The sequence below is a fragment of the Leishmania infantum genome, chromosome 28 (assembly GCF_000002875.2).
Source record: "Leishmania infantum JPCM5 genome chromosome 28".
NCBI classification, from domain to species: Eukaryota; Euglenozoa; class Kinetoplastea; order Trypanosomatida; family Trypanosomatidae; genus Leishmania; species Leishmania infantum.
This window is the reverse complement of record NC_009412.2, coordinates 768,773-782,665: the sequence shown is the minus strand read 5'-3', so window position 1 is coordinate 782,665 and position 13,893 is coordinate 768,773. Positions and strand designations below refer to the sequence as shown.

Sequence of the window (13,893 nt, the reverse complement as noted above, 5' to 3'; positions counted from 1 at the left end):
GTGTCCTCTTTTCGGAACCTCTCGCTCGGCGCGCCTCCCAAAAGAGGGTGCCGTTTCTTTCGCCTCTAAATGGTAACGACGAGACGGTGTTCGTTGACGCCATTTCTCAGCCTCCCTCCTCCCCTGCATCACCCGTGTTCGTCTCTCTCCGCCTCTTGCCTTTCCCAACCGCCCCACCGTACATCGATTATGCGCATGTGCGTGATGTGTCTCGCTCTCTTTCCTGCCCTTTCACACTCCTTTCTTGTCATGTATTCTTTCTGGTTCTCCGTTCTCTCGCGCGTGCGCTCTCCCTCTTCCCATCGTCTACTCTTCATACCTGCCTTTACCCGTCCCCTGCCCCCTTGCGTCCAAGTCGAGAGCAAACTTAATTCTCCAGTGCACGCGATCCTGCTTCACGTCTCTTCCTCTTTCTTTGGCTTCCACGTACGCCCGCACAGGCACACACGCGTACACGGCAAGCGGATTGCGACCGCCTCATCCCCTCCCACTTTTTCCCTTTTTCCTGCTCCCCCCACCACCAAGCGCTCTCTCTCCATCCCGCTCTCGAACTCCCTCGTCGAGTCATGCCGAAGCGTGTTGCTCTGGGCTGCGACCATGCCGCGTACGCCACACATCAGGAGATCATGGACATGGTCAACGCCAGCGGTGCCGCGTCGAAGGTGATGTACATGGGCCCCTCCTCCGACACATCCGTCGACTACCCCGACTACGCCGCGCAGGTGTGTGAGGCCATCTTGAAGGGCGAGGCGGACACGGGTATCCTTGTCTGCGGCACCGGTATCGGCATGTCGATCGCGGCCAACAAGTTCAGAGGCATTCGTGCGGCTCTTTGCTACGACCATGTGACGGCGCAGCTGAGCCGCCAGCACAACAACGCCCACATCTTGTGCATTGGGGTGCGCACCAGTGGAATGGAGGTTATCCGCGACATCATCGAGACCTTCCTCACGACAGAGCCGTTGGCGGAAGGGCGCCACGGCAACCGCGTCGACAAGATCACGGTGATTGAGGAGGAGCAGATGAAGGACGAACAGCGATGGTGCTTCAGCGGTTGTGGAGGTCTTAAGGAGGAAGGAAAGTGAGTGTGTGGCGCACGCAGAGAGAGAGGTGGGGACGCACTATGCAGCGTTGAGAGACACGCGTCCTCACACTTGGGCGCGCACAAGGCGATGGGTACAAGGCCGTTGGCCTCATCATAATCTCTGCGCCCTCCTCCACCTCCGTTTTTTTTTTTCACAGCTTTCTCTCTCCCTCTCTTTCCTGGCTAACTTTTTTCTGTTGCTCTTTGGAGAGGTCCCCCCCTTGTCAAGCACACACGATCGTGAGTTCTCCTGTGAGGAGTACGCGATGAGCTGCCGCTTCCCCAGCAGTCTCCGTCCTCCGCTTTCTTCTCGACATTTTTGACTTCCCACGTTGCAGCGCGCCTCGTCATGGGCGGTCGCCCATGCGGTTCTTGCTTAGGGCTCTCGTTTTCCCTCATGCGTTTCGACCTGACCTTCCTTTTTTTTTTCGGTCCCCTCACCTCTTACACTTGGCAGTTGTCTTGGTGTCGCACACGGCCGTGCGTGTCTTCCAGCGCTGGTTCCCCGTTTGTTCGTGGTGCTCCCTGGTGACGACGCGGGGGGGGGGCACATGCCTCTGTGCGTTGTGTCTCTGGGCCCAGTGCCCACTCTCTCTGTGGGGAAGCCAAGCAGCCCCTATTCCTGCCACTGCACAACCACCTTTGGTGGTGACAGGGTCAGGCGCGCGTGACGTAGGGACGTCAGAGCGATGTATCACTGCCGATGCCCGCAGTGTCCGGTGCTGGACGGCGTGGCGCCGGAGCGACCCGCGGCCGCGCACACGTTTTCGCCATCCACAGGATGGGCGGAGTGTCGGCGTGACTCGAACGCGTCCCACCCCCGGCCCTCACTGCCCACTGGGGGCGGGGTGAGTCTGGGCCCCCCGAGAGGGATGCCCCGGGTGATGGCCAGCATAATGTGCGTGGCTGTGGGGCGACCTGTGGGGCGGGGTTGGGTAAGGTTCGAGGCAGAAGCCATGCACCGATGACCGGGTCTGGGCATTGCTGCACCTCGTGTGCCTACGGCTGCCTCGCGCCGCGCGACGGGGCCTGTGACCGGCCGGGCAGAGATGAGCCTAAGCTATTGTTGTGTGGTGGCATGGGCGTGGAAGGAAGAAAATCGATGGGGGTGCCCTCCTCCCCTTTCTCGCGGCTCGGCAACGCAGCGACTAGGTAGGAGTTTTGCTTTTTCTGTGTGGTGGTGTGCCTCTCACCCGTGCAGAGGTGCATAAGCACACACCCGTGAAGTGACGGGTGGCAAGGAACCATTAACCGAGCGCTCTTGCTTTCGTTTTCCTCCCTTCCACGTGCTTTTTGCATCTTGCTGATGATGTTGGGACCTCGTCACCGCATCTTCTTTATCCTTCTTCCATCATGAGCTGGCATTCCCTTCCCTCCCTGCCCCACTCTCTCCCGCCCAAAGACGAGGCATGCGTGTGAGTGTATTTGAGAGACGGGATGTGCGAGGCGGCGGCGGTGGTGGTGCTGCGTCTGGGTAGCAGGCGTCGGGCGGTTTCGGCGTGCACATAGAAACGAGTGAGCAACACGCGAGAGGTGCTTAAGAGAGAATCTAAACAGGGTGTGTTCACGTATGGCACACGACTCACATAACAAACAGGTAGACGAAGAAACAACGTAAAAGCGAGCACATAAGTGGCAGCACAGTTAATGTCACCCACCTCCCTCCGGAGCCCGCTCCCCTCGCTACCCCCGCCGCGCTTCTCTTTCCTTCTTGGGCCGTATCACCTCTGCTACTCAGCGAGCCATTTCGTGCGCGTGTGCATGGGAGGCGGGTACGACGAAGGAGGGGTGGGGGTGGGGGTGGGTGGACGACCCCGGCTGCCCTCTCACAGAAACAATAGGCGAAGCACAGACGCTTGCGCACGCACGCAGAGAGAAGGAGAGGGAGACGGTGCCTTTTTCCCTTCCTCCTCTTAGCAGGGAAACGCATCTGCACACCCCGCACTCGGAGACCAGCTCAGGAAGCACACCGCCAACGCGGAGGAACGAAGGCTTCTCGTAGTACGGCTCCTATGGCGTCTGCGATAGGCACAGGGCGACCCTCCACACACCTTTTACACCGACAGGCACACATAGGCATGTAGATGATCCAAGGGCGAGAACGAAAATATATAGCAGAGGCAAAAGCACGCACACACACGCACAGCGCCTTTCTCCCCCTTCGCTTCCCCTTCCCCTCTTTCCACACCATCCGCCGCTGCAGGTTTTAAAATGTCATCTTAGGTTTTTCTTCCGTCTCCAGCTCTATACACCAATGCGCCCCGCCCGCCTCCCTCCGCCCTCTGTGATAATCCGACTCTTTCCTCCGTCGCACGGAAAAAGGTGGCGGGCAGATGGGAGGCGGGTGAAACACTCTGCTTTTTGGTACCCTCTGCGCTGATATATCGTAATGGGAGGTGCTAGCTCGTGTATGTATGTGCGGACGCGCATGCGTGCGTGTCTCTTTCCAGGACACCTCGATTGATGGCAACGTCTTCTGCTTTCATATTTTCTTCCGTATATCCCTATTACCAACGCTGCTGCTGCTGCTGCGCCTGCTACGAGCACCTTCTCATGACCTCGTTTTGCTCTTTTCGGCGTCCCTGTTCTGGGGTTTGTTTCCGCTTCGTCTCCTCATCGAGTCACTCCGCGCGCACGCTCTCGCCCTCGCTGGGTGGCACATCGGACACTTTATCATCGTCTTCATTTCTTTTTCTGCTTTGTCTTTCCTGAAACCCCCTCGCTCGCTGTCGCTCCCTGTGTGCGTGGGCAGTACGCGCCGCGACCCACCTCTCCGCTCTCTCGCGAGAGAGCGGGGGCGAAGGTCTTTGCTCCCTGTTAACAAGACACATAAAATGAGAAGACTTGTTGTTCGCGCTGTGTGCGTGTGTGTGTGTGTGTGTGCGTCCGCGTTTAGTAGGTGGGCTTGTGCTCGCGCTTGACATATTGCCCATTGCTTATTTTTGGGCTTGACTGTGGCGTACGACGTAACGGTAAGCAAAGGAAGTGCAGACGGAACACACGACAGTGACGAACTTCGTATGCGCGTGTGCTGTGATCAGGAGGGAGTGGGGGGGGAGGGCAGCATGACGCAAAGCAGTTGCAACTCTTGTATAGCGCTGCCCCGGTCGATCCGGGGGATGTTTACGAGATGGGGTTTACTTGCAACTGGTGGTGGTTGCTCAACGGCTTTTTTTCTTTTTGCCCTCTGCACTCTGAGGCCGGTGCGCTGACCGTTCACGTTTGAGCAGTGCCTCGTTCTATCTTTATGCGCGTGAGTGTGTTTCGTCAAGAGCGCTCATACTCCTCCTTCTCATTTTTCTCTTCTCCCTTCTCTCGTGGCTTAACCATCCGGCCTCATCACGGACTCATTCCGTGAGCCGCACTGCCATCCTCGCCTACATACTGGTGCAAAGTCGCGACCGCAGCGATCACGAAGGTGTCGTCGCTGCTCTCGCGCCTCATCAGCCCACTTGTTTTTCTCCTCCCAGCAATGTCGCTGGGCGCGCACGGTCACAAGCGTTTCGTATCGCACAACGCCGAGGAGAGGAGAGAGCACCATACTGAATAGCAGGCGGATTCTGTCGCTCACATCACTTAGTGGCAACAGTGCCGCGGATGCTGCACCGCTCGCTCACGCTTCACGCGTCGCGTCCGCGACGTCGACTTGTCAGTGGAGCCAGCCAGCTGCCGAACAGTCCCGTCTGTGGGCTGTTCCGCCCAAGTCTTCTCCTACTTGCTTCCTCCGCCATTTCTTGTAGCTCAGGCCATAGCACCAACGGTGGTGCAGAACGCGAGGCAGATGCCGCGGTGCGAAAGGTGCGCAACATCGGCATTGCGGCGCACATCGACGCCGGTAAAACGACCACGACAGAGCGGATGCTCTTCTACGCCGGCGTCACGAAGCGCGTCGGCGACGTAGACAGCGGCACGACGACGACGGACTTCATGAAGGAGGAGGCGGACCGCGGCATCACGATTCAGTCCGCCGCAGTCTCCCTGCGGTGGCGGGATCACGGCATCAACCTGATCGACACCCCAGGCCACGTTGACTTTACTGTTGAGGTGGAGCGGACGATGCGGATTGTAGACGGTGTCGTGGCTCTGTTCGACGCGTCTGCCGGTGTGCAGGCGCAGAGCTACACGGTACTGCAGCAGAGCCGCAGGTTTAATGCGCCGCTAATCGCCTTTCTGAACAAGATGGACAAGTATAACGCCGACTTCGCCATGTCGGTAAACTCGATACGCACCAAGCTGCAGGTAGAGCCGCTGCTGCTGCAGATCCCGCTCCACGCCGAGGACGGCAGCTTCGCTGGCGTGGTCGACGTCGTAGAGCAGGTGACGTGTCGCTTCGACGGCGAGCACGGCCTCGAGGTGCAGCGAACAGACCTCAGCACTGTCGGTGCCACGCCGTCTTCGACGGGCGACGGTGACAGAGTTGCGGATCGTGAACTGACGCACGTGACTCGCCCCATGCGCAAAGCGCGCCGCGACCTCATCGCTCAGCTCACCGCTGTCGACGATGCGCTCTCGGAGGCATTCATAGCGGAGTTGGACGCCACCGACGGCGATGAGGCCGAGGCGGAGCGGCGCCTCTCCACTGAGGCGCTGCGCTCCGCCGTGCGTCGGTCCGTGGTGCACCCGCCACGCGATAGACCGCCGCTCGTCCCGGTTCTGTGCGGCGCCTCTCGTCGTGATCAAGGCGTGCAGCCGCTGCTCGACGCCGTGACGTACTACCTGCCTTCTCCATGTGACCGGCAGCTGACCGGGTTCACGAAGGATGGGATACCAGTACCTCTTCCACCTGCCTCGGCCGCGCCGACGGTGCCGACGGTGGCCCTCGCCTTCAAGGTAATGCACATGATGCACCCAGGCAAGGGGCAGCGCCTCCCGCTCGTGTTCTTGCGTGTGTACAGCGGCAGGATCATCCCGCGCATGCGCCTCGAGAACAACAGTCGGCAGAAGTCAGAGGTTATCGAGAAGCTCTATGTGATGCACGCAAACCACCCGGTGGAGGTGCCGAACTTAGAGGCTGGCCAGATCGGCGCGGCCTTCTTGACACACACATACACCGGCGACACCCTGTTCAGTCAGCCCTCGCACCACCTTCTGCAGGCAAAGCAGCATGTGAGGCGTGGCGACGTTAAGGAGGAGGTGCACACACTAGAGGGCATCAGCGCCCCACCAGCTGTCATCTCCTTCTCCATCGAGGCTGCCACACGCAACCAGGTGGAGCTGCTCAAGAGCGCCCTGGCCGAGCTCTCCAGGGAGGATCCGAGCCTGCGTGTCACGGAGAGCGAGCAGGGAACGGTGGTGGTGAGTGGGATGGGGGAGCTACACCTGGAAATTGTCATGTCGCGACTCGCGAACGAGTACCAGGTGAAGTGCCGGCTTCTGCGCGCCATCATCGAGTATCGGGAGACGATTCGAGTGACCCAGTCGGTGGAGAGGCACACCTGCTTATTGAACGACCTACCCTACGCCGAGTGCTCGCTCGAGCTGCGGCCGCTGCTGGAGAACGGAGAGCGGTGCAGCACCAAGGATAAGTGCCGTTTCCGCATTGACAGCGCCTTTGAAGAGGAGTTTCTCAGCGGTGGGAGACAGCAACAGCAGCAGGGCGGTGGCCTCTCCAGTTGGTCGCGTTTAAGTGACGTGCGCAACGCCAAAGAGGAGCTGCGCCTCATTGCAGCGTCCTTCCAGTCCGCCGTTGATGCGTGCATGCGGTTGGGTCCTCTAGCGGGGTTGCCGATGCACGGTGTGGAGGTGGTGCTGACGTACTTCCGCAAGACGGCCGGCTCACAGCTCCAGGAGAGGTCGCTGACCCACGTTGCCCGCTCAGTGCTGCTGAGTTTGCTCAAGGCGACCCGCAAGGACGACCTGGCGCTGCTGGAGCCGATGATGGAGGTGGAGGTGCACCTTTCCGAGTTCACTTACATCGGCAAAGTTGTCAGCTCCCTCAACGAGCATCATGCGCTGACCGTTGACGTGCAGGAGGATGGCCGGTCCGTGACAGCTGTCGTGGCCATGCGCAACACCCTTCGCTACACAATGGAGCTGCGAAAAGTCGTGAAGGGGCATGCAAATATGTTTGTGAAGTTGCACGACTACCGCGTTGTGGAGGAGAAGGCTGTGCTGACGCGCATCCTGAAGAACCTCGGCATCGTAGACTAGCTTTCTACCCCCACCCTCTCGCGCCCTTGGCCAGCGTGGAGGCGGCGTCGGGCGGCGCCTTCACCTTTCTTCACCCGGTTAGCGCGTGTGGCCCCTTTGCTTGGCCACGTTTGGCTCTTTCTTTTCGGTCTCTCTCTCCTGCCCATCGTCTGTTTTATACCGCACCGCTAAGGGGGTGCGGTGCTGGCGGCGATTTGACGAGCGGGGGTGGGCGAGAGAAAAGGGCGTGGGGCGCCTCTCGCGGTCTGCTCGCGCGGAACACTCAGTCGCACAAGCTTGGGAAACAGCAACGAAAAACGGAAGACGGCCCACTTGAAGAAGGTATGCGCTTCGCCATGGAGCACGTGCCGATGCGCGGGGGCACAAAGAAGCACGAGCGCGTTCGTGTTCTGAGCTGTCGCGGCCTCGTCGCACGCGCTCTCTTTTTTTTTTTCAAGCGGGCCGCTTTCTGGATGGGCTTGCCGTGCCTCCTTCCACGTCCCATCCCTTCGGCACTCGGCTGCCTCACCCCTTCGGCCCCTCTTTGCGCGCCCGCGCGTCTGTGCACGTTTGCGCCCCTCTTTCGCTTTCTGTCACGCGAGCCCTCCTCGCCTGTGTATACGACATTGTACGTGCGCGCGCGCACACCTGCTGCGATCTGTGCTCACTGCCCCTCCTCGCCCATCCCTGTTTTCGCTCTCTCTTTTTGATTCCTCCTGCTGACCCTTCCATGGTGTCCGCATCTTGTCCCCAATCTCACACCCTACACTAGCACACATACACACACACGCGCCAGTCTTCTCTCTCGCTGCTACGAATACACGGCCTTGGACTCGCATTGTGGCTCCTCGCTGTCGCTCGTTATCGACTCTCCCCCCACTCCCACACGCGGCTTCGCACACCTTCCTCTCCACGTCTCAACGACCTCTTTTGGCCACTTTCTCTTCTGCGCGCGCTACCATCTGCAACGCATGTGATATGCCCCCTCCTGCTGTTCGCATCTCGGCATCGTCACTGTCCATCGCACTTTCTTCTGCTTTGGGTCCGTTCTTGCCAGTCTGAGAAGGCCTTTTTTCTCGCCTTGCGCTCCTATTCTGGCATCGACTGCCATGAAACCGCTGCACTTGTCGTCATCTTCATGACGCGCTCGCCCTCTCTGGATAATCGCACACATGCAGCCTCTCTTTTCTTCAGTACGCATCCAATAGACGTGAATCAAGGAAGGTCGAAGGATGGCGTATCTGGACTCTCTTCTTCCTCCCTCCTTCTCCTTGTTTCCCGCGCCTCGTACGTACGATCACGTCCCCGCTGCACTGAAAAAGGTAGAAGGCGACTCACAGACTACATGCCCGACGTTGGCCCATTCACGTCACATTGTGTACGCCATGCTGGCGCTCCCCTCACACACGCGGGACTGGCCCCGATAACGTTTTAATGCGATCATGCACGCGCCCCCAGGTGCGCATGGGCTGGTCATGCTAAAGGAAGGCACCTCCACCCTGTCGATCACAGAGTTTGATGTGAGGACCACGTGCCCTTCAATCAGTGCGGCATCACAGAGGTGTCATTGCGGGACCCCCATTGGGAAGACTCCGATGGGTCGCGGTGTTGCACCCGCAACGCAACCATCATGCACATCTCTCGCGAAATGACGTAGATCTCGCCGGGGCGTGCGTGACGCTGCACGAAGAGGGCGAGCACAGGCACCTCACATCGGTTCAGGAATTCCGCTCCGTCTTTGAAGAGGTGTGAGTTTGAGATGGCCGACTTGCGTGTACCCCCACAGCAGCCCCAGTGATTGCCTTCCCGCCTCAGACGCAGTGGCCACCGCCTTACGGAGCTGCCGCGCCCACAATGCGACGCCTACACGGCACAGGGCGCACCGATGGCGCCCGCATCCCCGCAGGGTGACCGTGAGCAGAGGGAAGCAGCCGAAGGAGAGCACGCATGTGCTCCCCACGCCTCGAATACGCGCCATCTTGCTCCCGTGCAGGTTACCCGTCTCTCACAGCCTGAAGAGGAGGAGGGGCCATCCTGCACGTCCTACAAGCCGTGCCCGAAACCAGCTTATGGACGCCTACCAGTGGCCAAAGAAGAGCGGAGGGAGCCCCGTTGCACGCGGCACAGGGGAAGGCGATGCACCTTGTCGATCTGTGTGGCGAGATGAGAAGCGAGAACCAGCAACGGATGCGGTGCATGGAAAGTACCCCCGACCAGTGCCCCCGCGCGTTCCCAGAAAGCGTCACTCCTCCGCCGCCGGTGACAGACGCGGATGTCGAGGCCCCTCCCCTCAGTGGCAGCAATCGTTATGGTGTGCCCAGCGCAGCAGCGACCCCTCTCCTTGAATGGGCCCCCACCGTCGTGGAAGAGAAGAAAGGACGTATCGGACGGCGGCGCCCTCATTCTCTGGCCGCGACAAGTCAACAGCTGGCCAGATGAGCGGCGTTACAACGCGGAGGTGGGTCTGGATGCGCAGCCATGGGAGAACTCGTGCTCCACGACTGTGTGCGTGTGGGAGGGGGGGTGACAGATCTGGAAAGGTCATCTTTTTCAAGTGCTTCTTTCCGTGCATCTGCGGCCGCTCTTGAGCCTGTGAACCGGGGACCGCTCCGTGCATCAGCGAAGAGCGCACCCGAATGAACTTGGCCGTTGGCCCAGTGGTGATGCGGGTAGTGACAGCAACATCGGCCTGCCATCCTATGTGTGCCGCGCGACCCGCCTCCGACATTCACGTGAAGGTCTGCATCGACAGCATCCAACGGACGGGTGGTCGGCAGGCGGTGAAGACAGCTCTGCAGGCGACGCAAGCCGCAACCCCGCATTTCACACGAGACGGGTGCTGGCTAACAGCATGGCAAGGGGTGGGTGGTGATGGATAAGGAAGGGTGCACCCTGCACTGTCGTCGAAGGCATTGAAAAGAGAAACAGTACTTATGTAAGAGCGGAATGCTCACGTCAGCTTCCCCCCCCCCGCTTACCTGGCTGCGTCGAACAGGTTTGGTGCCATCACCCATGGAAGGCCGGAAAACAGGGATGGAAACCCTTCCACTCGATAACTTATCTTCTTCTCCCTCTCACTCCCATTCCCCTTCTCTATTTCTGTCTGTCTGTGATCTCACACCAGCAAGGGCAGGAAGTATTCGCCTATTTCTGTCACCCTCTCTTTGCCCTGCTGTTCAGTGGTCAATTTTTTTCGTGCTCCTCTTATTCGTTCAGGTAACTCTGTCTGGCTCAGCACAGTTCGTGCATGTGCGTATTTCATTGGTTGTTTGAACTCGCATTCGACTCTCTGTCTGCTCTCCGCGTCTCTCTATTTTTATTTCCTAGCCCTCTTGCTTTTCCCCCGTCAGTGTGGTCTGTGCGTCTGCGCGCGTGTGTGTGTATGAGAAGGAAAAGGAAGGAGGGAGTGCACCAGCAGGGCTTTTGCAGTGCACCGCTGTCTGCCACCTTATCTATCTTTTTTTTTTCGTTGTGGGGGATTGAATCCATAAATATCGATACATATATGCATTTATAGATATATCCATCAAAGTATATATGCATGTGCGTATACAAACACACACACACACGTACATGCATATTCCCCCTTCCCCTCTTTTTCTTTCTTTTTGTTTGTACAACGCTGGCGCGTTGTTTTAGCTGGCCGCCAAACATCCCTTTTCCCATCCATCCATTGATATATATATATATATATATATATAGCTGCTGCGTGGCCATCATAATGCGCCGCGTCTGCACGGATCTTCCGCACCCGACGCAGTTCGTGGAACACGTCTACATCACCCTCAAAGATAACATCCGCCTTGCCGCACGACTCTTTATGCCGAAAGATGCATCGTCGGAGCACCGCTATCCGGCCATTCTGGAGTACATCCCGTACCGCAAGCGCAACGGCACCCGCATCCGTGATGAGCCTATGCACGGCTTCTTTGCCGGCCACGGCTACGTCGCAGTGCGCGTTGATATGCGCGGCGCCGGTGAGTCGGATGGCCTGCTGCTCGACGAATACCTCAAGCAGGAGCAGGACGATGCGCTCGAGGTGATTGATTGGATCAGCAAGCAGCCGTGGTGCACCGGCGACGTTGGCATGATGGGCAAGTCGTGGGGTGGTTTCAACTCGCTGCAGGTGGCCGCTCGCCGTCCTCCCGCGCTGCGCGCCATCATTGTTCTCGGCTTCACACACAACCGCTTCACCGACGACATCCACTGGAAGGGAGGGTGCCTGCTGAACGACAACTTCTGGTGGGGATGCGTCATGCAGGGCTTCCAGTCATGTCCGCCCGACGGCGACATTGTCGGCGATCGCTGGAAGGAGATGTGGCTGGAGCGGCTGGACAAGATGCCTCTGAACGCCGCTGACTGGGCTGAGCACCAGCGGTACGACGCTTACTGGCAGCACGGGTCGATCCAGGAGGACTACAGCTCCATCCAGGTGCCGGTGCTCCTCGTCGATGGCTGGGCGGACTCGTACACGAACGCCCTCTTTCACCTGCTGGAGGGGCTGAAGGTGCCGTGCAAAGCCATTTGTGGCCCGTGGGCACACGTGTACCCGCAGGACGGCACGCCGCTGCCTCGGATGAACTTCCTGCGCGCGGCCAAGGACTGGTGGGACTACTGGATGAAGGGCATGACGACCAACGACGTGGCGAGCTGGCCGGTGCTCCAGGTCTACATAGAAGACTCGCTGCCGCCGTGCACAACCAAGCAGATGGCGCCTGGCAAGTGGGTGGCGATGGACAAGTGGGTGAACGCTGAGGTGCCGACCGTCGTGTATGGCCTCGGGGCGGGCCGGCTCCTGACAGAGATAGGCAAGGACGGCGCCACCACTGCCACCGGCACGGTAATGGTGCACACGCCGCTGAACCATGGGCTCATCTCAGGTGAGTGGATGGGTGTGGGTACGATAGGTGAGAATGCCGGTGACCAGCGCATCGACAACGGCTTGGCCGTCACCTATACCTCAGCCCCGCTTACAGCTGCTATGGATATCCTCGGCCAGCCAACTTTCTCTGTGACACTGACCTGCGATCGGCCGAAGGGATTCCTGTTCGCCCAGCTGTGCGACATTGCGCCAGACGGGGCGGCCACGCGCATCACGTACGGCATTAAGAACCTGGTTCACTGTGGCCCCGAGGGCGACAGGGCCATTGCCTTGGTGCAGCCCGGGCAGGCGGTGCAGGTGACGGTGACGATGGACTTCTGTGGCTACTGCATCCCGGCCGGCCACAGCGTTTCCCTTTCACTCGCGAACAACTACTGGCCCATGGTTTGGTGCTCTCCGGCGGACACGACGCTGCTGCTGGACGCCGCAACGGCTGTCTTCCGGGTCCCGGTGCTTCACCCGAGCGCCATCATTGTCCCTGGCCCGAATTCAATTCCGGAGGTGGCGCCCTCGACTCCCATGACGGTGATGGCGCCCAGCCACGTGGAGCGCTCCGTCTCATACGAGATCGTGCTGGACACCTGGACATGCGTCACGAACGTTGTTGGCGGCGTGTTTGGCGAGGGCATTCCCCGCTTAGACGACATTGACACAACGGTGGAACACAGTCTGCGCCGTGAGCTGACACTCAGCAACCGCGACCCGCTCTCGGCGCACTACACCATTAACCAGAAGTTCAAGGTCAGCCGCCCGCACTGCGTCACGGACGTAAATATTACGAGTACACAGCACTGCGATGCTGACTATCTCTACATTCAGTCCAATATAAAGGCTGCACACAACGACGAGGGTGTCTTTGAGAAGAGCTTCTGCCGTCGCGTGCGTCGGGAGGCCATCTAAGCCATGCCCACTCCCTAGCCGAGTGCCACACACGCACAGAGAGACAGGAGGAGTGCCTCTGCCCCTGTTCACTTCTCACTATCCTCACATGCGCGGGCCGGCACACGCACGCTGATACCTTTAACAAGCATAGGGCATGCTAGAGGGCATTTTTTTTTGCGCCACGTCGCGCGCATACGTCCCTAGCGGGCGTGGACACGCCTGCTTGTGTGCGTGCGCGCGCGTGTGTGCTCCGCACACGTTTGGCTCGTCTTTTTTTTTTCGTCTCTGTGATTGGGCGTCGGCGGTATCGTTAAAGTGGGGTTTCTCTCTTCTTCCTGCACGCGCTTTTATTGCTGTTGTTGTATGTGCGTGTAGGTGAGTGTGTGGGCGCCTGCTTTCTCTGCGGGTTTGTGTGCGAGGTGCTTGCACTCGTATGTGTGTTGGGGCCCTGCTCTGTGTCTCCGTTTCTCTTCCTCTCAGTGCTCTTGTTTATTTTATTCGTCCTTTCGTTGTTTCATCATCCATTAGGGTTTCTCTTTGCTTGAGTTTTTCGTCTTTAACGGTCTTGTCCATGTGCATGTGTCGTCGTCGTCGTTGTCCTCGTCTCGCCTGTGCGCATCTGCATGCGTGTGTGTGTGTGTCTCTGTGAGGTGTCTGATGTGCCAGTCACGTATTCGCCCATGCCTCTCTCTTACGTACACCCTAACCCTCGCACTGCCCTTGGAGCTGCTCTGCCTTTCCGTGTGCCACTTGCGCAGTAAAATCAAAACGAAAAGGGCATGAGCAAGGCAGGGTGAAAAAAAGCTCGCGGCACCTCCTTGCGCACCAGCGCGCATGCTCTCCTCTCCTCTCTTGCTGCTGCTGCTGCTTTCTGTTCAGGTGCTTCCTCGCACTCTGGCCTTCAGTGTGCGGGTAG

The 13,893-nt window shown here is 59.1% G+C and overlaps 3 protein-coding genes across 3 annotated transcripts; all 3 read left to right on the top strand.

Annotated features, from left to right (window-relative positions):
• Positions 1 to 566: 566 nt before the first annotated feature.
• Positions 567 to 1,085, top strand: LINJ_28_2100 (putative ribose 5-phosphate isomerase; the record flags this gene model as incomplete). Its single annotated transcript, XM_001470199.1, has 1 exon — positions 567 to 1,085. The coding sequence occupies one exon, from the start codon at positions 567 to 569 to the stop codon at positions 1,083 to 1,085; it is 519 nt and encodes a 172-aa protein (XP_001470236.1).
• Positions 1,086 to 4,942: 3,857 nt separating this feature from the next.
• On the top strand, positions 4,943 to 7,234 carry LINJ_28_2090 (elongation factor G2-like protein; the record flags this gene model as incomplete). Its single annotated transcript, XM_001470198.1, has 1 exon — positions 4,943 to 7,234. One exon carries the CDS (start codon positions 4,943 to 4,945, stop codon positions 7,232 to 7,234), a length of 2,292 nt encoding a protein of 763 aa, XP_001470235.1.
• Positions 7,235 to 10,934: 3,700 nt separating this feature from the next.
• Positions 10,935 to 12,995, top strand: LINJ_28_2080 (putative X-pro, dipeptidyl-peptidase,serine peptidase,Clan SC, family S15; the record flags this gene model as incomplete). Its single annotated transcript, XM_001470197.1, has 1 exon — positions 10,935 to 12,995. The coding sequence occupies one exon, from the start codon at positions 10,935 to 10,937 to the stop codon at positions 12,993 to 12,995; it is 2,061 nt and encodes a 686-aa protein (XP_001470234.1).
• Positions 12,996 to 13,893: the final 898 nt, after the last annotated feature.